The following is a 23,003-nucleotide window of genomic DNA, read 5'->3' as shown; positions in this document are numbered from 1 at the left end:
CACCTATGCATTGACCCTAGTAGCACTCCCCCAGTGCCCCCATGAAGCAGCCCCCCTATACAGTGACCCCTGTATAAGTCCCCCCTATGCAGTGCCCCCAGTTATAGTCCCCCCCTATGCATTATCCCTAGTAGCACCACCCAGTGCCCCCACACACACACCCACACAAAAATAAAAAGACACAACTTACCTGAATCCACACTCCTGACGCGACCGGCGGCTCTTCTCCTGCACTATGGGAGAGACGTCAGCGTCAGGACGTCTCTCCCATCATCAGACGCTGCGGGGGGAGCCAGAAGGCGGAGCTCAGGAGTGAGCTCCAGCCGGCTTCCTCCGTTGACGCAGCAGCCAATGAGAGTCTGTCTGACTCTCATCAGCTGCTGTAACAAACACACAGCTGCCGGAGGCGGCTGTGTGTTTGTAACTGTGTAGTGTGGCCGCGCTAACTGCGCAGTCTACACTACACTAAGCGGCGGGGACACTAGCGGCGGGTGCAGACAGCGCAGCACTGCTAGTGGGGGCCCCTCTGTGTGTGGGGGCCCAGGGACGACCGCCCCTGTCGCCCCCCCCTTAATCCAGCCCTATATATATATATATAATATCCACAGAGCGGCACTCCGTGCAAAAACCAAGACAACAGTGGTTAAACTGCAATGTTTCAGCGCTTTATTGTGTGCTTTTGTCAAGCATAAGATACAAAAAATAAAGTGCTGAAACGTTGCAGTTTTATCACTGTGGTCTTGGTTTTTGCACGGAGTTCCGCCCTGTGGATATTGTATGCGGTCGGTCCTGGTTCTGGGGCTTGCTGTGGAGGGCACCCAGCCATATTTGCCATGGACTTTGTGAGTGCCGGATTCTGGAGTTATATATAGATATACACAAAGACAAACTCCAGCACTCTCACCTATTATTTATACGTATCCAGCTGGGGTGCTCTTTAGGATGAGAAAATCACCCATACATACCTCTCTTCACCTTCCCTTATCAAGGGAAAAGAGCCACTCTCCTGTCCTTATATTAGTTTTGTCAATTATTCTTTTATTCACAACTTATGTACCAATCAGTGCTTATGCTGCCATTGTTTCGATTCACTTTGAATCTTTATCAAGGCATTAACAACTGCATCTCACCATACTAAGATTAGACAAAATACAATATTATAAGCAAACACTGTATATCAGGTCCCTCCCAGACGGGGCACTCAAAATGATAATAATATATTCATATAATAGATGGCATATCAATTCAATCATAATGAATTATTACTGTCATAATCCAATGCATGTAGTGACAATATTATTGAGTGGTATCAATTTCACACATAAGCCGATAGCGTATCATAATATATAGGTATATATCTAAACAGAATAATTCGGACATAAATATTGGATTTAGTGTTTACACATACTATAGAGTTATAGTACATATTATATGTTAAATGGGCTTCATAACTGTGCATTGTTTATATGTCAAATATGGGTGTGTCTCAATGGGGCACTATTTACAATTTTCCATTTGTATTAAAAGGTTGACCATACATTGTATTCATTCAGCACTAGTAACAAACTTTTAAATCAGCTCCAAGTTAAATGGGTAGTAGGGATCCTTCTGCTGTATATATGAATGGACTGAGCTTACCTTAGCTTCAGCTGTCACTGTCACAGGCACAATGTGTACTGTTCTATCCAGTGCTGGTGTCTGGCTTAGCCTAAACCTGAAGTGTATCACCGGCACTATACCAGCGACTGGAAGTGGCCGCTCTGCTCGTGGAGCCGCTATTAGGGCTTCACCTGACATTAAATGTGACAGTCTCACCATCTATTCTTGCTAATCCACAGTTGTGAATCCGGACCGTGGGGTTCCCACTGGGTATAGTTTAGGTCTACATTGTTATTAGGTGGCCTCGTGGACCGGAAGTGACCTCATCATAAACTGGAAGTTGGGGATTATTAAGCACATTGTATTATATGAAGGCCATAGCTATCATTTCCATAATGTTAATTGATCTCTAATATCTTTTATAATAGGTGGTATGCTGGGGGACCCAGTGTACATACCAATACATATGTATAAGGATTACTTTAATTTAGTAATGCTAATTGGGCAGCACAGATGGTGTAATGGTAGCATTACTGCCTCACAGCACTGAGGGCGTGGGTTCAATTCCCACCATGGCCCTAACTCTGTGGAGTTTGTATATTCTCCCTGTGCTTGCGTGGGTTTCCTCCGGGTGCTCCGGTTTCCTCCCACACTCCAAAAATATACTGGTAGGTTAATTGGCTCCCAACAAAAAATTAACCCTAGTGTGTATGTGTGTGAGCATGTGGTAGGGAACATAGATTGTAAGCTCCACTGGGGCAGGGACTGATGTGAATGGCCAACTATTCTCTGTAAAGCGCTGCGGAATATGTGTGCGCTATATAAATAACTGGTAATAAATAAAAATAAAATAATGTTGGTGCCATCATATAGCTATATATATATATATATATAAAACATTAAAAAATACAGGTATGGAACAAATAAAAGAGTAAAGAATTATCATTTTTAGTTCAAACATATTGAGCTGCTGGGGGGACCATATAAACATTAGGGCAATACTAGCCTACAAGCAGCTACTCAGCAGTTATACATAGATTAAATCTAAGGCCAAGGGTTATTGTCCACCAGGAAGTTGGCTTGGAGTGGGGTGTACTAGTTTCACACATTGAAGCTTTCAAAGGAAGATGCTCAGTGGGTTATTTTCATTAAGTCCTCAGGGGGGAAACTGTGTTAAGTTTGTGAATCCACCAGCTTTCACGCTTCTTTAGTGTGAGCTGTCTGTCACCACGTCGATCTGGGGGTGGTATCCAGTCCACCAGTTTGCATTTTAAGCTAGCCACTTGATGACCCATTTCCACAAAGTGACTTGCAACCGGCTTATTGGTTACACCTGTCTGTATAGCAGCTCTTATGGATGCCCTGTGGTTGGCCATTCTTTCCCTGAAGTTTCTTGTGGTTAATCCCACGTAGTATAGACTGCAGGGACATGTAAGAACATATACAATGAGGTCCAACTTGCAGTGTAACCTCCACCTTATTTTTATAGATCCACTTGTGTGTGGATGGGCTATTGAGGGGCCAGGAACCATGGAACTGGATGTAATACAACTGATATATCTATAGCTTCCTGGTTTTATTTTCATGATATCAGTAAGTGATTTGTTCTGATATGGGTACATGGTTGGATGAAGAAGTAGTTGTTTTAGGCTTGGACCCCTTTTATAGGCTATTATGGGTGCTTGTGTATCAGAGAATGGTAACGTTGGGTCAGAATTGATGATCGGCCCCCTCCGTTTAATAAACTTCTCAATATGTTTGCTCACATTGTTGTATTCAGTCACACAGATTAAATGCTCTTCTTTTGTCTTTCTAATAGTTGTCTGTTGCAGGGCCGTTGCTTTGGCCAGACATTTGTTCAGCAATGATTTTGAATAATTGCATTCCATTAATCTCTGAGTCATTTCTGCAACCTGTTCCTTTTGTTTATTTAGGTCTGTGTTGTTCCTGAGTACTCTCAGGTATTGTGAGATAGGCAGGCTAGCCTTTAATGCAGGAGGGTGGTGGCTGGACACATCAAGAAATAGATTGCTGTCTGCCAATTTCCGGAACAGTGTTGTACCTAATTTTTTCCCATCCTTAAACACTGTGATGTCCAAGAAATTCACACTATTCAGATAAGCATGTTGTGTAAATTTAACTGAGTGTTCCAGATTATTCAGGTATCTCATCTCCATGAATGTATCCATCGTTCCCTGCCATAATAAAAATATATAATCTATAAAACATTTATAGAAGACAATATGTTGACCAAATTGAGGTAAAAGGTAGGTCTCTTCAAAATCAGCCATGTATAGATTGGCATATGCAGGTGCCAGATTGGATCCCATGGCAGTTCCAGATTTGTGTACATAATAGGTGTATTTACATTTGAAATAATTGTTATGCAGCACTAATGAGGTTAGGTCATTAATACATTTTGTAGGATATTCCAGGTTGGTGGTGAATAATGATTTCTCCATGGCTTTTAGTCCATCTTCATGAGGACTTTCAACAGACAGGGTAAAGCATAGCTCAGTCTGATATGCTCAGTCTCATACAATCAGATACAGGCAGCACTCCTCTGGTGCTCAATAATCCAAGCTTGTTAATCCATTTCTGTTCCATGTTTCAGATACATTTATTACATATTTCGTCAAGGCATCTGAAAGGTTGCACAGCAATGGCTTAACAAGCTTGGTTTATTGAGTACCCAAGGAGTGCTGCCTGTATGTGTTTAGATTTTTTGCCATTGGTTTTGTAACCAAGTATTGGTTTTTAAAATTTAAAATCCTGCTTTTGCCACTGTACCCCTAACCCTCCCTCCCCTGTGCCTAACCATAGCCTCCCCTCTAGTGCCTAAACCTAATCTCCCCCTCCCCACACCTTAAATCTAACACTCCCTCCCCAGTGCCTAAACCTAACCTCGCCCCTAGTGCCTAAACCTAAACTCCCTCTCCCCGCACCCTAAACCTAACCCTCCCCCCTAGTGCCTAACCCTCCCCCTAATGGCTAACCCTAATGCCACACCCTAACCCTCTCCTAAAACCCAATTCTTACATTTGGAATGTTGGCAATCGGGATTCTGGTGCCATGATCCCAACGCTGTTGGGATTTTGGCACCGGTGTTTTGGCCATCAGCATCCTGCACAATGGGATGCTGACTACATCCCTTGACATGTATACTGCAACTTCATGAGTCAAGATAAGCTGCCTGATTAGTGCATAATATATATTTGGATTTTCCTGCAAAATAGATCTTGAGAATACATACCTCAGTTTCTTTCTAGGTGACTAAACTATACAATACTGAAAACGCAATCCAAATTCATCCCATAGTTTTTGCGTGATGCCGGAATGAACAGATAGACAGACAAACAAAAATTCCCCCCAAAAAATGTTTTGTCTCTCTAGTTCATACACAGTTCCAAGGAGAATATTTCTCCTAAAAAAATTCTATGTACAGACACAACCATTAAAACTTTTATAAGTATAGATTCTGAGTTTTACAACCACAAGATTAATATGCTTTTATGTCATCAAAAGTGTTGCACTATAAAGCAAGAACGGTTATTTACTAAGTTCCAAGCTGCGATTATCAATCTGACTCCTTTTGGTACTTTTCCAGGTTTTATTCATTGATGCTATCTGTGACCCGTTCACCTTGTTCGGGAGAACTACGTTTCTATTCCTTGTTTCTGTTTGAGAATAACAGGAGAAATGTGTGTATAACATGCAGTAAGAACATAGAGATATCTTTGTGGGACTAAAGCATTTATGTCAATACTTTTGAGAATTGATTGGCTGAGTCACACCCTTCCCTGTGTCACACAACTTCCTTCTTTCATTTTTACTATATGTTACCCAGTTTTACTCATACTAAACTATTTTGCTGTGCTATACGGTGAAGAGAGATACATGCTGTACTAAATACATCTGGAAGCAAAGAGAGACTGTCTGATAAGTGAATGGTCAGTAGACAGCTCCATAATCAGGTACATATTTCATATATATATCATTTTCTGACAATTTCCAGGCTCATTCACTGTGCTTTGTATGTCTTAACAGCCCTCATCTCATCTATTACTTCTGTCTCTATTGTGACTAGTTCTCATCTTTCATTAGAATGATTATAATTGTTTAATTGTTACAAACTTGTTGGAACACCAAAGGAATATGAGGAAGCAATAGGAGGCTTGGTATTTTATTGGAGAAAAAAAGATATAGGAAAATCATACTGTTCTCAAAATTGCCAGATGAAAATAATTCCCATTGCTTGAGGACAACATGTTCATGTACTGACTTTGCGGAGCTTTGTATATTATAGTCACCATAGTGATGTGCTAACTGAATGTTAATAGGTTTTATTTTTTAAATACTTTAGGAAATATATTTAATTCCATATGTGTGTATGCTGTTTAGCCTTGAATGATAGTCATAAGCATAACAGTTTCCTCTATACAATTTCAATTAACCTCCTCACTCTCCTGATTCGGTAATCACATTTTACTCTTCACCAGCGGTTCTTAATTCAAACCCTCAAGAACCCGCAACAGGTCATGTTGTGAGGATTTCTGTCTGTGGAAGCACAAACCTTTATTTCCTGATTACAGTATATGTTTCCAACATTATCCGTGTATGGTACCTTATTTCTACCTCTCTTGCCCCCTTACAGTTCCATTATTCCAAGAGCCTCTCTTCCACACAATGAATCTAAGTCTGATCTTTCTCACCTTTGGGATTATCTTCTCAGAAGCCAATAATGATGACCCTGGAATTAAAGGGAGATTGACCCTGAAAGGATTACAATATGGTGAGTACTTTCCATGCTGGATAAGGTCTGGCATCAAGTGGTTATGGCAGATGAGATGAATATGTTAAGATTCTATGTATAATCCTCTCAGGTTTATCATTTAGGCATCATTTATAGTCAGTCTCCACAAATAACTTTAATCTTTTCTTTGTCAGCTGTTATAATATAGTTATTATGCTAAAGAGAGGGTGATATCATTCCTCTTCCAGAGTCAGCCAGGGGATCCCCTTTTCTGGGCATACCGGTAAGTCTCAGCATGGGATGCCACGGCTGCAACCACACTGACATCATATACTGTTTCCTAGTCCAGCTTCATTAGTCAGCGTCTGGGACAAGTATGACATCTCATGTCATACGGAAAGAGGCCCCCACCAGGTCTTCTTACATCCCATTGAGCTGCAACATCCAGAGGGTTGTCATACCACTAGTGTTTTAAGGGTAACATAAGTTGAAAATACCATATGGAAAGAGGCACTCTCAAGGAGCCGATTTACCATCCTGACAACCACACCCACTGTCTATAAGGTTGATCACCTAAGCACCATCCAGACTGACCCACTGTTTGTACCTTTAAGGTTGTCACACCATAGGTGTCACAAGGGAGATGTAATACCAATGGTATTACGGATAGAGGCAGCCTGAAGGAGCCGGCTAACTTACCTGACAACCCTTCATGACTATGGTTTCACTAAAATCATATTTGATGTTTCCGCTGGGGCACAGTGTCTCCGCAATAAACAATTCACCTATCCAGTCTCATGTCATCTAAATGCTATGGTCACATCAGATACCCAATAACGTGCTGCGCCAAATACACACCATACCTATTCTATTTTTTTTTATTTTTAACATATTTTGACCCCCCACTAACCACCCTCCTATTATTATTATTATCCTTTATTTATATGACACCGCAAATGTTCCACAGCGCCTTACATAGTCCATAGAACTAAAAAGTGAACAAGAAACAAGTAACTTACAGTACATTACAGTGCAGGACAAGGACACGATTTATATACATTGCTGCAATAGCGATTAAAGCACTCACAATAAGCTGCCGGGAGTTGGCAGTCACGCGTTAGGTGCCCTTATGGGGAGTTAAGAGTAGAAGAAAATGTAAAGAGAAGCACATGAGGGAAGAGGTCCCTGCTCGTGAGAGCTTACATTCTATTATGGCTTCTCATTCCCCCCACTACACTCACACACACATATCGGCTCCCACTGTCATAATTTGGATTTACCTTCTATGAACTTTTGTGGTACTGGACCATCTGCTTGCAAAACTAGAACTATCATTTACTTTACTGTACAAATGATGTTGTAATTTTATTTGTCCTATGCTGATACTGACACCTACTGTCTCTCCTCTCTACTGTATCATGGACGCCTCCTCAACTGTTCTGTTTTCTCTTTTCTATGCAATTTCCCACCACATGTTACACGTCTATGAAACACTTATCCTGCCAACTGTAACCTATTTAGTGTGCCCTTGATGGCTGGTACTGTCAAGGGTAGGATTCACGACCCATATAATTTCTATGCAGTGATCATCTAGTTTGTTCACCCGTTTGTCTCACACAGCACAGTGTCAGGTCCTTGTCTGCACTTGTGCTTGACAGCCTGGCTGCTACAGACTAGTACTGTGTTTCCATATCTCTTGTCAATGCTCTGCTGGATATTCTTGTGCCTTCTGCGTATACTATTATTATTATTATTATCCTTTATTTATATGGCGCCACAAGTGTTCCGCAGCACCTTACATAGTACATAGAACTAATAGGTGAACAAGAAACAAGTAACTTACAGTACATTACAGTGCAGGACAAGGACACAACTTATATACATTGCTGAAATAGTGATTAAAGCACTCACAATAAGCTGCCGGGAGTTGGCAGTCACGTGTTAGGTGCCCTATGGGGAGTAGAGAGTAGAAGAAAATGTAAAGAGACGCACATGAGGGAAGAGGTCCCTGCTCATGAGAGCTTACATTCTAAGGGGAGGGGCAGACAGACAGGCGTGACACAGAAGGGGAAGATAGGAAGGAAAGAGCATGAGGTGGGTTAGGATGAGTGCTGGAAGGCCTTGATGAAGTAGTGGGTCTTGAGAGCCCGTTTGAAGATTTGTAGAGAGGTGGAGAGTCTGATGGGGAGAGGGAGAGCATTCCAAAGGTAGGGAGCAGCACGGGCAAAATCTCGGATGCGGGAGTGGGAGGAAGTAATCAGTTGGCAAGAGAGGCGGCATGCATTAGTTGAGCGAAGTGGGCGGGCGGGAGTGTGAAGGGAGAGAAGGTCAGAAATGTATGCGGGAGAGGATTTGGTGAGGGCTTTGTAGACGAATGTAAGAACCTTAAATTGGCATCTGAAGGGGAAGGGGAGCCAGAGTAGGGCTTGAAGGAGAGGGGAAGCAGATGTAGAACGTCTGGAGAGGAAGATGAGCCGAGCAGCAGCATTGAGAACAGATTGTAGTGGAGAGAGGTGAGAGACTGGGAGGCCAGCTAGGAGAAGGTTACAGTAGTCCAATCTGGATATGACCAGTGAGTGGATGAGGGTTTTAGTGGCATCCTGGGTGAGGAAGGGTCTAATCCTGGAGATATTTTTTATGTGAAAACGGCAGGACTGCGAGAGGTGCTGAATGTGCGGTTTAAAGGAGAGGGAGGAGTCTAGGATAACTCCAAGACAGCGCACTTTGGGGCTAGAGGAAATAGTTGTGCCATCAATAGATAATGAAATTGTGGAAAGTGATGTAGTGGAAGAGGGTGGGAAAATGATCAGCTCAGTCTTAGACATGTTAAGTTTAAGAAAGCGCTGGGACATCCATGAAGAGACAGCAGAGAGACAGTTGGAGATACGGGTAAGGAGCTCAGGGGTGAGCTCAGGGGTGGAAAGGTAAATTTGAGTATCATCTGCATACAGATGATATTGGAGGTCAAAGGAGTTAATGAGTTCACCTAAAGAGGATGTATATAGGGAGAAAAGGAGAGGTCCAAGAACAGAACCTTGGGGAACTCCTACTGTTAGTGGAAGTAGAGGGGAAGAGGAGTCATGAGAGGACACAGCGAAGGAACGATCAGAGAGGTAGGAGGAAAGCCAGGAGAGGGCAGTGTCACGTAGACCGAGAGAGTAAAGGATTTACAGGAGGACAGGGTGGTCGACAGTGTCAAATGCAGCAGAGAGGTCAAGGAGAATGAGCAGAGAGTAGTGGCCCTTGGATTTGGCAGCAAGGAGGTCATTGCTGACTTTCGTGAGGGCAGTTTCAGTAGAGTGGAGAGATCGGAAGCCAGATTGAAATGAGTCAAGGAGGGAGTGGGAGGAAAGAAAGGTGGTAAGGCGGTTGTAGACAATACGCTCAAGGAGTTTGGAAGCAAAAGGGAGAAGAGAGATGGGTCGATAGTTGGAAAGTATGTTAGGATCAAGGGTAGGTTTTTTAAGAATGGGGGAGACAAGAGCATGTTTGAATGCAGAAGGGACAGTGCCAGATGATAGGGAGAGATTAAGGAGGTGAGCCAGATGGGAACAGCCAGAAGGAGACAGGTGGGAGAGGAGACGGGAAGGTGGAAGGAGGGGAGGACTGTATGAGGGCTATGACTTCCTCTCCAGAAGCAGGGGAGAAGGATGTCAGAGTTGGTGAGACAGAAGGGGAGGGGTGGTAAGGGCAAGGAGGGGGAGGAGTGCTGAGGGTCTGATGGGATATGATGTCCTCACGTATGGAGTCAATTTTAGATGTAAAGTAGGTGGCAAAGTCAAGGGCAGAGAGCGAGGAGGGAAGGCAAGGAGGGGAAGGGCAGAGTAGGGAGTTGAAAGTGGCAAAGAGACGCCGGGGGTTTGAGGACTGGGAGGAGATGAGGTTCTTGAAATATGTTTGTTTGGAGAGAGACAGTTCAGCACTGTAGGAAGAGAGAATAAATTTGAAATGGAGGAAGTCAGCCTTAGAGCGTGACTTTCTCCACTGACGCTCTGCAATTCTTGAACACTTTTGTAGGTATCTGGTGCATTTGGAATGCCAGGGTTGTGGTGTGGATCTGCGAGGGTGAGTAGTTATTGCTGGAGCAACAGAATCAAGAGCAGAAGTAAGGGAGGAATTGTACAGGGAAGTAGCTTGTTCAGGACAGGAGAGAGAAATGATAGGGGAGAGAAGAGAGTCCAGCAGGGAGGAAAAAGCAACAGTGTCAATAGCCTCAATATTACGCTTAGTAATGGTAGCCTTAGGAGTTAGAGGAGGGGAAGGAGAGAGGGATAGGTTAAAAGAGAGAAGGTGATGGTCAGAGAGGGGGAATGGGCAATTGGAGTAATCAGAAATATCACAATGGTGCGTAAAGACCAGGTCAAGTGAGTGCCCACTCACATGGGAGGGTGAGGAGGTCCATTGGGCGAGACCAAATGAAGAGGTGAGGGCAAGGAGTTTAGCTGCAGAGGATTCTGTGGGAATGTCAATAGGAATATTAAAATCACCTAGGATAATGGAGGGAAGATCTGAGGAGAGAAAGTGAGGGAGCCAGGAAGCGAAGTTGTCAAGGAATTTGGAGGGAGAGCCAGGGGGACGGTAAATGACAGCTACTCTGAGGTTTACTGGTTGGAAGAGGCATATAGCATGAACCTCAAATGTGGGGAATGTAAGGGATGGTTCAGAGGGTATTAGCTGGTAGGAGTAACTGGTGGATAGAAGGACCCCAATACCACCACCATGGCGACCCCCAGGCCGGGGGGTGTGGGAGAAGGCGAGGCCCCCAGTGGAAAGAGCAGCAGGAGAAGTGGTGTCAGAGGGTGAGATCCAAGTTTCAGTGATGGCTAGGAGATTCAGAGAGTTGGAGATAAAAAGGTCATGGGTGGGGACCAGTTTATTACAGACTGACCTGGCATTCCAGAGGGCACAGGATAGAGAGATAGCATTTGTGGGGGAGATGTGAATAAGATTATCCGGGTTGCTGTAACGTGGAGGTAAGCTTAATTTGGGGAACCGATATGAAGCGAGTTTAGTGATGGTGCGGGCACCTGAGCTAGAAAGGAAACCTATAGGAGGTGGGCAGGGAGGGAGATGTGGATGGCAGTGGGGTGAAGTGACAGGGAGAGGAGTGTAGGAGGAGGGTTTGGTGTTGGGGTTGTAGGACAGAGGGGGGGTAGAACAGGAAGAAAGTGGAGTAATGGGTGAGGAGTGAAGAGTAGGCAGACAGAGGAGGGGGGAGAAGGGGAGGAGGAGGTGGAAGAGATAACTGGGAAAGGATAAAGGTGGAAGCAGGGGGCAGAATAGAGGATTAGGTAGAGACTGAGTGAAGGAGGGAGTTGACGAAAACCTTGTCATGGTGTTTATAAGTAAACAAGAGGAATGAAATTTGGAAATGTAAATGAGATATGAGTGCAAGAGATTTGTAGGAATGCAAGTGAAAAAAACAGTGATGTATCAAAAAACAGTGTATCAATATGTACGCAGATTAACAAGACTGTTATAGGGAGTATTAGAAGTGGGGTTCTAATGTGTGCAGAATTGGAAAAATAATGTAGATTGTAAGCAGATAGAGAATGTGAGGCTAGGCAAGAGAGCTGAGATAAAGGACAGTGTTTCAAAGTAGATAGATGTAAACTGACATGGGAAAAAGTACGATAAGCATTGAATTGTAAGCGAGAATCAGAAGGCCAGCATTATTAATAGCAATAGAAGTGTTCTTGCCGTGATTGTACAGGGAGTCCAGTTATAGTCTGAGTCTTTAGATTGTTGATGTTTGTTGCTTGATGGACCTTTTCTCCTTCTGTTTCTCCTCGGTTTAATGCAGGTCTAACGCTAGTTATGCACTTAAAAACACTGCACTTAGAAAAGCTGCACCCAGCCAAGGCTATACCAGACAAACTACTGACACTTAAACAGGGATGCAAGCAAGTGTGGACACTAATTAATGAAAACCCCCAATTGGCCAGCCAGAGAAAGCTAGCAATAAAAATGGCTTAAGTCAACAATGGCCACATACCATACATCTAAGGTTACAAATAAATCAAGCATTCAATTTAGTCAATAGACTGAGAGAATCCTTAATACAATTTAACTATTTCAAATCATAAGGCATTAGAAACTATAGCATAAGGATTCAGTAAAGAATAAGCTAGTTACCTATGATTATAATTAATAAAGGAGGCACAGGAGGTGAAAATCTTTGCAGTCACAGTCAACTTCAGTTACCTATGATTATAATTAATAAAGGAGGCACAGGAGGTGAAAATCTTTGCAGTCACAGTCAACTTCAGTTACCTGTAGATAGGGAGAGAGGCCGTGTCAATTCATTCAAGATCAGCAGGAGAATTAACTAATAAAAATAGCGCAGGTCTAACGCTAGTTATGCACTTAAAAACACTGCACTTAGAAAAGCTGCACCCAGCCAAGGCTATACCAGCCAAACTACTGTTCCAGTACCTCCAGATTATATAGAATTAATTCGTGAATAGGACATTGCCAACCTGTGATCAGTGGCAGCAAAGACTTTTTTGTTATTTATTTCCCCACGATACCAATGAGATTGTTGGATTATGCAAGTTTTTTGTTGTGTACTCTTCGGTCTCAACATGGGAGGGAGGGAAAGTGATTCCTCTGCTATATTGATGGTTTGCATGCTGTTTAACATATCTTTTTTTCCTCCCAAGGTTGGCAAGTAGGCTTAGAGGAAATGCAGAAGGCACTGGCAAATGTTACAATCCCTGATGTCCAAGGTTCTGTTTCTGTTGCTGTTCTAGGTCGCATATATTATTATGTCTCACAGTAAGTTGTGTACAAAATATTAAATAAATGAGTTGCTAATAACAACACAGATACATATTCTTTATTACAGGCATAAATAGATGTCTCCATTCCCTAAAGTGGTATGCATTCTCAATTTCCAGTAGATCATCCAAATGAATAAATGGTATAGCAGGGTAATTTGCAGCCATTTATGTGCCCATTGTGGAATGTATAGTGTCGTCATTCCATTTTTGTTATAAGGACCCATTGAGTAGATTTAAACATGACCCTTATTCTTGTAGCATCTATGGTGCCATCCCTTATATTATGACAGATAAATTAATTTATTCAGGTATATTTTGCAATTAGTTAGTGAATATATTTTGTCTAAATGTTGTTGTTTTTGCTGTAGGTTACATATAAAGAACTTGGACCTCTCCAATTCAAATGTCTCATTTTCCCCAGACACTGGTGTCACAATGTCAGTCAACGATGGCCAGATTTTGGTTATTGGATTTCTTCGTATACATACAGTTCTCTTGTAAGTGTCTGAGAGGTGGGGGATAGGGAAGAGTCACCACTGCTGACTGGGAATTACTGGGAGTTATGGCTGAAGTTAGAATGTTATAGAAATATTGGCGGTCATGGTTGAAGTATTTTTTGGGTGGTGAGAAGTCATTAAGCATTTTGTTAGCATGAAGATATACAAACTGGAGTAATTCAACTGTTACAGTAAATTAAATTCAAATGTGGCTGTGGTTTCTTCATTCTGTATTCTCTTCACAGCTCGGCCAGTACCTGGCTGAAACTGAGTGTTCAAGGGTTATCTCTTGTTGGAGTTCTTGGTATTACATGTGATGACACTGGACATGGCGCTGTATGGAATGCAGGTTGCAGCTCTCATGCCGGACAGGTGGACCTTAGGTTCCATGGTGGAGCTGGGTGAGTAGGTATTTGTATAATCACTTATTATTAAAGATTTTCATCAACAAAACATTTTGGTACAGTAGTATCTTGTGATAGCACTATAAATAATGTGAACAGAATACACCAATAAAAACAGGAATGAGAAAGATTGGCGGAGACAAAAGAACATCCTTCAATACCTTAAGCTCATGCCTCTGGATCTCCAGAAATTAGAGCCGTAACTAGATTTATTTTGGTGCCCTGTGCCAGTGAGAGCATTGGCACTCCCCCCCCCCCACATTTTTTAAATAGGGACATCATAAGATAGTGCACCTGAAAAATGCCCATTGCCTCATGAGGAAGAGCCAGGGAAGAGATAGTGGAGGCCAGGAGATGCTAGGGATAAAAGAAGAGCAAGCTACAAGTGAGAATGATAATAAACAGGAAAAGTGACAGGCCCAAACAGCGCCCCCTGCCCTGTGCCATGGCACTGATCGCACCACCCTAGTTACGGCTCTGCCAGAAATGATGGGGTGAATTGACAAGCCTCTATGATGAATGGACAGGAATGGGAGACGTTGATACCTCAAGCTTTTTGTTTGAGAGAGGGAAATACATTATTATAATCTGTGGTTGTTTGATGTGAACTTGACTCCATTAGAGTCAGTTTGGATAGGTATGATGAACTGTATTTGAGCTTTCTACACCTCCTCCAACAATGAGGAGCTACAGAGATCGGCATAATCAAATGACTTATCTTCTATAGTTACCCATTGTCTAACTTTTGACCATGTCTGGTCTTAGCCACTTCTAAACGTGGGACAACAGCACAGCCAGAAAATAGCTAGAAAATATTTAGATCCTACTTTTAATTTCTACCTATGTAAAACATTCTTGTCACTCTAGGCCATTTTCTACCCCAAACAAAGATTCTAAGCAGTAATTTCTTGGGGATGTCTAATGCAAGAGTTGCAGTAAATATAGGACTTTTGGTAGTATGGCTATCCAGGAGAACCTCAGTTGTTTCTTAAGGTAGATTAGGGAGATGTTCTTTGGACAAAAAAACTACAAATTATTTTAAATGGGTTTGATGCCAAATGAATATAAAAGTCTGCTACAGACCCTGAGGAGTTCATTAGGAGGTGGTGAGGCTCAGGGCAATCACTTTTGAATAGCTTATTTTGAAATTCGAGAGTTCATTAAAAATGTTAAACTCGGACTTCAGGTTGGGAAGAGAGATCACTAGGTTTGTGCTTAGTTCTAGCAAGCTGTTATTAAATAGAACAAGTTTATATTTCAGATAATACAGTTTGCTGTAACAGCTCTTTCCTAACTCGTTCATAGGTCAAAAGTGAGAGGAGACACACGTGACACCACTGTCTCATACATTTATTAATATATACTGACTAAGAAAGAGAGTTATTTATTTTATGTCCTAAAGAGGTCAAGTGTCCCCAATAAGCATATGCTTACGTTCTAGAAGTGGAATAGAGCGAGTTCTCCTCAGCAGTACACACAATGGCTTAGATCAGTTATCTTTATAGTGTATCCCTCTCTTCTCTGCCTGCATGAAGCCCTCCTGCATGGTGTGAATCAAGTCAATTAGTAAAGTCTTTTAAACATATATTTATTGTGGTTTTCAAATTAAAAGAAAAAAAATAATACAACTTAGTTACATTTATAGAACAACAGAGGCATGGAATATATTTTTATAGAATTAACAGATATCGTAGACTGTTCCACAAATACAATATTACTAAATATCGGCTTCAAATAAGATACTGAAACTTTATTAACTAAAAAAAATAAATAAAGAGATAAGGGGTAATAAAGAACACTTAGTATCTTAAAGATTTGCGTACGAGTTTCCTCTGGTGGGGTATCTATATAAGGTCTCCATTTACGATAAAATCTCACAACGCCTTTTTCCATATCTGTAAGAGTCGAGTAGCATTCATAGTAGAGAATACTGAGGATCATGCTATGGACTGCTGTTATAGTGGTGGAAGACTTTGAAATCCATGATTTCAAAATTAATTTTTTTGCTACTGTTCCCAATTCCGTGATAAAAAGTATTAATTGTTTATGTGATTCTTCTAAGTTCCAAGACGTAAAGTCTGCACACAGGAAAGCCAATGGGTTTAGGTCAGATTTAATCTTAAAACTTTAGTTAATTAAATGGAGTTTTTTATTCCAAAATTATGTATATGTCTACAATCCCAGAAATTGTGGTAGAATGTGGCTGTAGGGTAGAAGCATTTTGGGCATACGCCTGATTCTTCCAACACAAAATGTTTTTTTCTGGGCTTGGGAAATGTAGGCTCTGTATAGGGTTTTAATATGCACCTCCTGTAAATAAGTCGCTTGTAAAATTCGTAATTTTGAAATAACTGAGTAGCTTCTGAAATGGATGGTACGTCTTTCCTCCAATTCTCCAAAACCTTTATTTGTAACATAGTAGATGGTGCCTGACTCAAATCCAGATACAGGAATCTGGTCCTGTAAGTGGTTTGTTTGATTAGGGTTAAAAGAGAGGAGATTGAATCTCGAGTATCTGCAATTAGCATTGTGGTTGGTAAGGAATTAATATAGTGTCTCATTTGAAAATATGCATACAAACAATGGCGACATAAGCCATATCGGTCCTGTAAAGTTTTAAATGAGCATATAGTTCCCCCAGGGTTGAAAACAGGGGCAGAACTATAGGAGACAATGGAGGCGCCTGCCGCCGGGCTCCAGCGCTGAAGGGGCACCTCCTCCATTGTCCACAACATATTCACCCCACTTAGGGCTGTAACTATGTACCCGGAGTGTACCGTCATGGCTGCCCAATACATGGCACCCCTTCACGGCACCTGAGAAGCCACCATACACTAGTGGAGAGCTCCATGTCGGACCATCAGCTGCTGCCTTCGTCTATCTATAGCCTGTCTGCATGCAAATTGTTACATTACAGTGTCAGCGGCTGTGACGGGGGGGGGGGGCACCAAATTATAGCTTACCTCCGGTAATCTGGGGTAAATTTACGCTACTGGTTGAAAACATCTGCAGTTTTGTGTATCCCTTTAGTCTTTAATCTCTGGAAAATTTAACTATCTATTCCAGGTGTAAACATTGGGTTGCCCCATAAGGGAATCCAGTTTGATACCCGTGGGTTTTGTTTTAATCTTTTGTTTATGTCCCACCATGTATTATAGGTATTTCTAAAAAATATATTTTTAAACAGATGCGTTGGTAAGTAGGATTTAGGTGTGTAAAGCAAAGCTCCCGGGGAGAAAGGGGCCATAAGGGCACAATCCAGATTAAAACAGGTATATACACTTCTCTCCAACATCCAATCAGCTATGTGTCTAAAAATTAGGGAGTTTGAGAATTGCAAAAGATCTGGTAAGCCTAGGCCTAGAAAGCTGGAGATTGGGGCGAGCATTTCTAGATCTCCCATTCTTCCATATAAATTTCTGGAATAATTTATATAGATAATGAATATCCGCTGATGTTAAACTGAGTGGGATCATTTGCATTATATAAAATAGCTTGGGAAATATTACTGTCTTAAAAAGGGCAACGCGTCCCAGCAATGATAAAGTTAAAAACGTCCAACCATCTAACATTTTAGAAATTTTATTTATTATTGGAGTGAAGTTAGCTTGATATAGTTTTGTTAAATGTAAAGGTATTTGTATGCCCAAATATTTAAATTGAGTGTTAATTTTAATAGTACTCAATGGACCTTCTCTAGGTAAGCAGTTCCCTTCTCCATGCAATTGTAGTAATTCAGACTTATTAGCATTAATCCTATATCCTGATATTTCTCCAAAATTAGATATAATATCAAATACTACAGTGAGAGAGTGGGCTGGCTGTGATAGAAAGAGCAGCATGTCATCCGCAAAGAGAGCTACACCAACATCTATCCCTCCTATCATAATCACTTGAAAGTGTGGTGATTGTCGCAGTGCTATCGCTAGTGGTTCCAATGCCACCACAGATAGCAATGGTGACAAAGGACATCCCTGTCTAGTCCCTTTTTGAATACTAAAGGTTTCCGACAATATTCCATTGCATAAAATGTGTGTGGCTGAATTTTTGTATAGTGGTTTTAAATAAAAAATAATTTTTTAGGAAAAAACACATTTTAATAGTGTGTTATACAAATGATCCCAGGGTACCATATGGAATGCCTTTTTGGAGTCAAGGGATACTATTGCTTGCGAAGTGACAGTTGTGGCAACCTAGGAAGCATGTATTACCGATAACACTCTTCTAATGTTCACCACTGATGATCTGCCTTTAATAAAAACCCGTCTGATCCTGCTGAATGATAGATGGTAATATGTGCTTTAACCTATCAGCCAATACTTTCAGTCAGTATTTTATAGTGGGTATTGAGTAAAGATATTGGGCGATATGATCCAGAATCAGACAAGTCTCTGCCAGATTCGGGAGAACATTAAGAGTAGCGGTATTAAAATTAGCTAGCATATGACCTGATTCCAATATTTTATTATACATCATAGTGAGCATTGGGGTTATACGGGATGAAATTTTTTTTTATAATTCGGTGGTGAATCCGTCGGGACCTGGAGCCTTCCCCATTTTCAGATTTGATACAGTTTTTGAAACCTCTATTTCAGAGATAGGGGAGGTTAAGCGATTATTAGTTTCCAATATCTTAGGGATCGGGAGTCTCTCCCAAAATTTTGACCCATTTCCAGCACTAGCCTGTGAATTTTAATATAAATCTGCATAAAAGTTTTTAAATCTAGTAGCGATTTGAGCATTAGAGGTTGTATAACTTCCATCCCGTTGTTGAAGGGGGTGTATCACCGTAGGGGGACGTTGTCCCCTCAGTAAGTTAGTGAGTAATCTACCGGCCTTATTGCCAAATCTATAAAATCTTTGATCTTTTCAAAAGGAATATTTTGATTCCAATTTCATAAACAAACCATCAAAAGTATGCTTAGCTTCAGTATAACAGGCTTTAGTAACCATTGTGTTGTTAGACCTGTAATTTTGGAATGCTTCTGTTAATGCTTTTTGTGCCTGGAGATATTCCTGTTATATATTTTTATATAATGTGGAAGTTTAAGAAATGATGTCTCCCCTAACTACTGCTTTCGAGGCCTGCCAGAAGATACAGTAACTGGGTTTTCAGTATCCATAGGCACATTACTGATCCTGTATTCCTCCCAGGCAGCCTCTATCTTATTTCTAAATTTAAGTGATTGGGAGAAATGAGAGGGAAATCTCCAGGTTCTATATGGTTTTCTTTCTGAGTTTAGATACATTTCTAACCAGACCACCGCATGATCTGACATTGAAATGGACTCCGTTTCCACCCGTGATATTTTTGCAAGCAATGTATTGGTAAGTGACATATAGTCGATTCTGGACATAGTCTCATTCGCAGCCAACAGACATGAAAACTCTCTGTCAACAGGATGTAGAGTCCGTCACATGTCCAACAAATTGAGCCTACTCGACAGGAATTGGACACCAATCCTAGGTTGGTCACCCCCTCCCTTACATGGGAATTGTCTTTCCAGCTGAACTGAGGATATTAGAATAAAATCACCACATACAATAGATGGAATATCATTGTAAGGTGAAAGAAGAGCTAGTAAATTCTGAAAGAAACCCTTGAATAAAGATTGGGAGCATATACATTACAGAGCAAATAATCCTGTTTTTCTATGCTAATTTGGCAGATTACATATCTCATTTCCGAGTCTGACACAATAGATTTAACTTCTATTGGGACATGTTGCTTTGCCAAAATTGTGACCCCCCTCGTGCCCTAGAATTATATGATGCTGATGCAATTACCCTCCACTTCTGCTTGTTTAGCTTGAGAGTTTCCTGTGGAGTCAAATGTATTTCCTGCAGGAATGCCAATTTTTTTTCCTCTTCTGGGGATTGTTAATACCACCTATGTTCAGGGCTGTCTTAAGAGCACTGCACGCCCCGGGCAAAGCAATGCACTGGGGACCCTACCCAGCCATTCATGAGAATACAAATGTAAATGGTAAATTAAATAAACCTTTAGATTTATTGGTACTTTCATCAAAATCAATGTTTAAACATAAAAAAACATGATGTAAAGTGTGGACTATGGATTCCACGTCATTCTCTTCTAAAGCTCGCAGTGCAGTTCCTGCTCTTCACTGCAGCTGTGATTAAAGTATAGGGGCACCCTGGGAGACAGGGGCCCAGGGGAGTGAGCTTTCACCCCCTAAATCTGGCTCTGTAGCTGCAGCCTGGGAGGCAGGTAGAGAATGCTGTTGACCGCTCTAATTGTGTGTATCGGAACAGCCGGGGAGCATCTGACTCTACCTGCCCCACAGCTGGCTGCCCTATGTGCACAGCGAGTGGCCACACACTCCATGTATATTCCCCTGGCCTAGCCAGCCCCTGCTCGAAGGCCCCTAAATTCATGGGGCCCTGGGCAGCTGCCCAGTTTTCCTATACGTTAAGATGGCCCTGCCTATGTTCCAAGAAGCAATCCTTAAACTAGCCATTCAAGAATAAAGTGAGATATATATATATATACAGTCAGGTCCATAAATATTGGGACATTGACCGAATTTTCATATTTTGGCCTCTATTCACCACCACAATGGCTTTGAAATGAAACAAACAAGATGTGATTTAACTGCAGACTTTCAGATTTAATTTGAGGGTAATTACATCCAAATCAGGTGAACGGTGTAGGAATTACAACGGTTTCTATATGTGCCTCCCACTTTTTAAGGGGCCAAAAGTAATGGGACAAACTAAACAATCCTAAATCTAACTTTCACTTTTTAATACTTTGTTGCAAATCCTTTGCAGGCAATTACAGCCTGAAGTCTGGAACGCATAGACATCACCAGACGCTGGGTTTCATCCTTGGTGATGCTCTGCCAGGCCTCTACTGCAAATGTCTTCAGTTCCTGCTTGTTCTTGGGGCATTTTCACTTCAGTTTTGTCTTCATCAAGTGAAATGCATGCTCAATTGGATTCAGGTCAGGGGATTGACTTGGGCATTGCATAACATTCCACTTTTTAGCCTTAAAAAACTCTTTGGTTGCTTTTGCAGTATGCTTTGGGTCATTGTCCATCTGCACTGTGAAGAGCTGTCCAATGAGTTCTGAAGCATTTGACTGAATATGAGCATATAATATTGCCCGAAACACTTCAGAATTCATTCTGCTGCTTTTGTCAGCAGTCACATCATCAACAAATACAAGGGAACCAGTTCCATTGGCAGCCATACATGCCCACACCATGACACTACCACCACCATGATTCACTGATGAGGTGGTATGTTTTGGAACATGAGCAGTTCCTTTCCTTCTCTTCCCATCACTCTGGTACAAGTTGATCTTTGTCTCGTCTGTCCATAGGATGTTGTTCCAGAACTGTAATGGCTTTTTAGATGTTGTTTGGCAAACTCTAATGTGGTCTTCCGGTTTTTGTGGCTCACCAATGGTTTGCATCTTGTGGTGAACCCTCTATATTCACTCTTGTGAAGTCTTCCTGGAGAGTGTTCTTGATTTGGCCAACTGTTGTGAAGGGGTTTTTCTTCACCAGGGAAATAATTATTTTGTCATCCACCACAGTTGTTTTCCGTGGTCTTCCAGGTCTTTTGGTGTTGCTGAGCTCTCCGGTGCGTTCTTTCTTTTTAAGAATGTTCCAAACAGTTGATTTGGCCACACCTAATGTTTTTGCTATCTCTCTGATGGGTTTGTTTTGATTTTTCAGCCTAATGATGGCTTGCTTCACTGATAGTGACAGCTCTTTGGATCTCATATTGAGAGTCTAAAGCAACTGATTCCAAATGCAAATGTCACACCTAGAATCAACTCCAGACCTTTTACCTGCTTAATTGATAATGAAATAATGAGGGAATAGCCCATACCTGTCCATGACATAGCTTTTGAGTTGATAGTCCCATTACTTTTGGCCCCTTAAAAAGTGGGAGGCACATATTGAAACTGTTGTAATTCCTACACCGTTCACCCGATTTGGATGTAATTACCCTCAAATTAAATCTGAAAGTCTGCAGTTAAAGCACATCTTGTTTGTTTCATTTCAAAACCATTGTGGTGGTGAATAGAGGCCAGAATCTGAAAATTCTGTCAATGTCCCAATATTTATGGACCTGACTGTATAAAAATACAAACTGAATAGAGTGAACATTTTGAACCTTTAGGGGGGGAACTTCCATCATTTAAATTTGCAGCAATAGTACAAAAAATTGGGGATAGGCATCGCAGTTAGTACAAATAAAAAGCTTAAATTCAAAAACTTCAAAAAAGAAAATCAACAAAAAATAAAATAGCAAGTATTTTAGTAAGTGAAATGAGCTTCAGTCCCAGTGCATTTGCTGGGGGGGAAGCCTACTTCTGGGTGTGTTATTATAATATACAAATATGAGCCAGGATAGGTGAGATCCGAGCATCCAGCCAACCTCAGCCCCTATAATTCAATATCTTAACAGTTGTGAGCACACTTCAGTGCCCTTACATTTAGAACAAATAGTGAAGGTTGTAATCCGAGTAAAGTAGTGGCCTTATCATATAACGATGTCCAGATAATGTATGAGCCAATAATACAGTCACACTGGGATAAGTATAACTTGAGAATTGAAATGGTGTGCATACTAGAAAGGCAAATCAACGGCAAGTATGGTCCTATTCTCCTTGGTATTCGTGACTCTCCGTCTCTTCTTGTAGGTAAGCTTCGGCATCAGCCACTGATAGGAAATCAACAAAGGATGACCCCTTAAAAATTCTCAATCTGGCCGGGTATAATAGTGCAAACTTCTTGTTTTGTTGAATTAACCTAGAGCATAGCAGAGAGAACTCCTTTCTGGCTTTTGTAAGCTCTGAGGAATAGTCCTGAAACAATAAAAATCTGTGACTCTCTCATGTTATATTATGCTTCTTACGGGAGGCCATCCAAAAAGCCTCTTTATGCAAAAAATTGAGGTATCTGAATAGCACTGCCCGTGGGCGTGCACTGT

The 23,003-nt window shown here is 41.5% G+C and overlaps 1 protein-coding gene across 1 annotated transcript in view; it reads left to right on the top strand.

Moving 5' to 3' along the window:
• Positions 1-5,482: 5,482 nt before the first annotated feature.
• LOC148534277 (bactericidal permeability-increasing protein-like) overlaps positions 5,483-23,003 on the top strand; it is a 45,248-nt gene continuing 27,727 nt past the window's right edge. Inside the window, exons 1-5 of the mRNA XM_088467080.1 lie at positions 5,483-5,573; positions 6,254-6,391; positions 13,015-13,129; positions 13,503-13,631; positions 13,877-14,032. Of these exons, the coding sequence (XP_088323206.1) occupies positions 6,286-6,391; positions 13,015-13,129; positions 13,503-13,631; positions 13,877-14,032 (506 nt within the window). The 5' untranslated portion in view covers positions 5,483-5,573; positions 6,254-6,285. The remainder of the gene's footprint in view (positions 5,574-6,253; positions 6,392-13,014; positions 13,130-13,502; positions 13,632-13,876; positions 14,033-23,003) is intronic.

Source organism: Taudactylus pleione, unplaced genomic scaffold (assembly GCF_031769625.1).
Source record: "Taudactylus pleione unplaced genomic scaffold, aTauple2 ptg000069l, whole genome shotgun sequence".
NCBI classification, from domain to species: Eukaryota; Metazoa; Chordata; class Amphibia; order Anura; family Myobatrachidae; genus Taudactylus; species Taudactylus pleione.
This window is presented reverse-complemented; position numbering and strand designations above follow the sequence as displayed.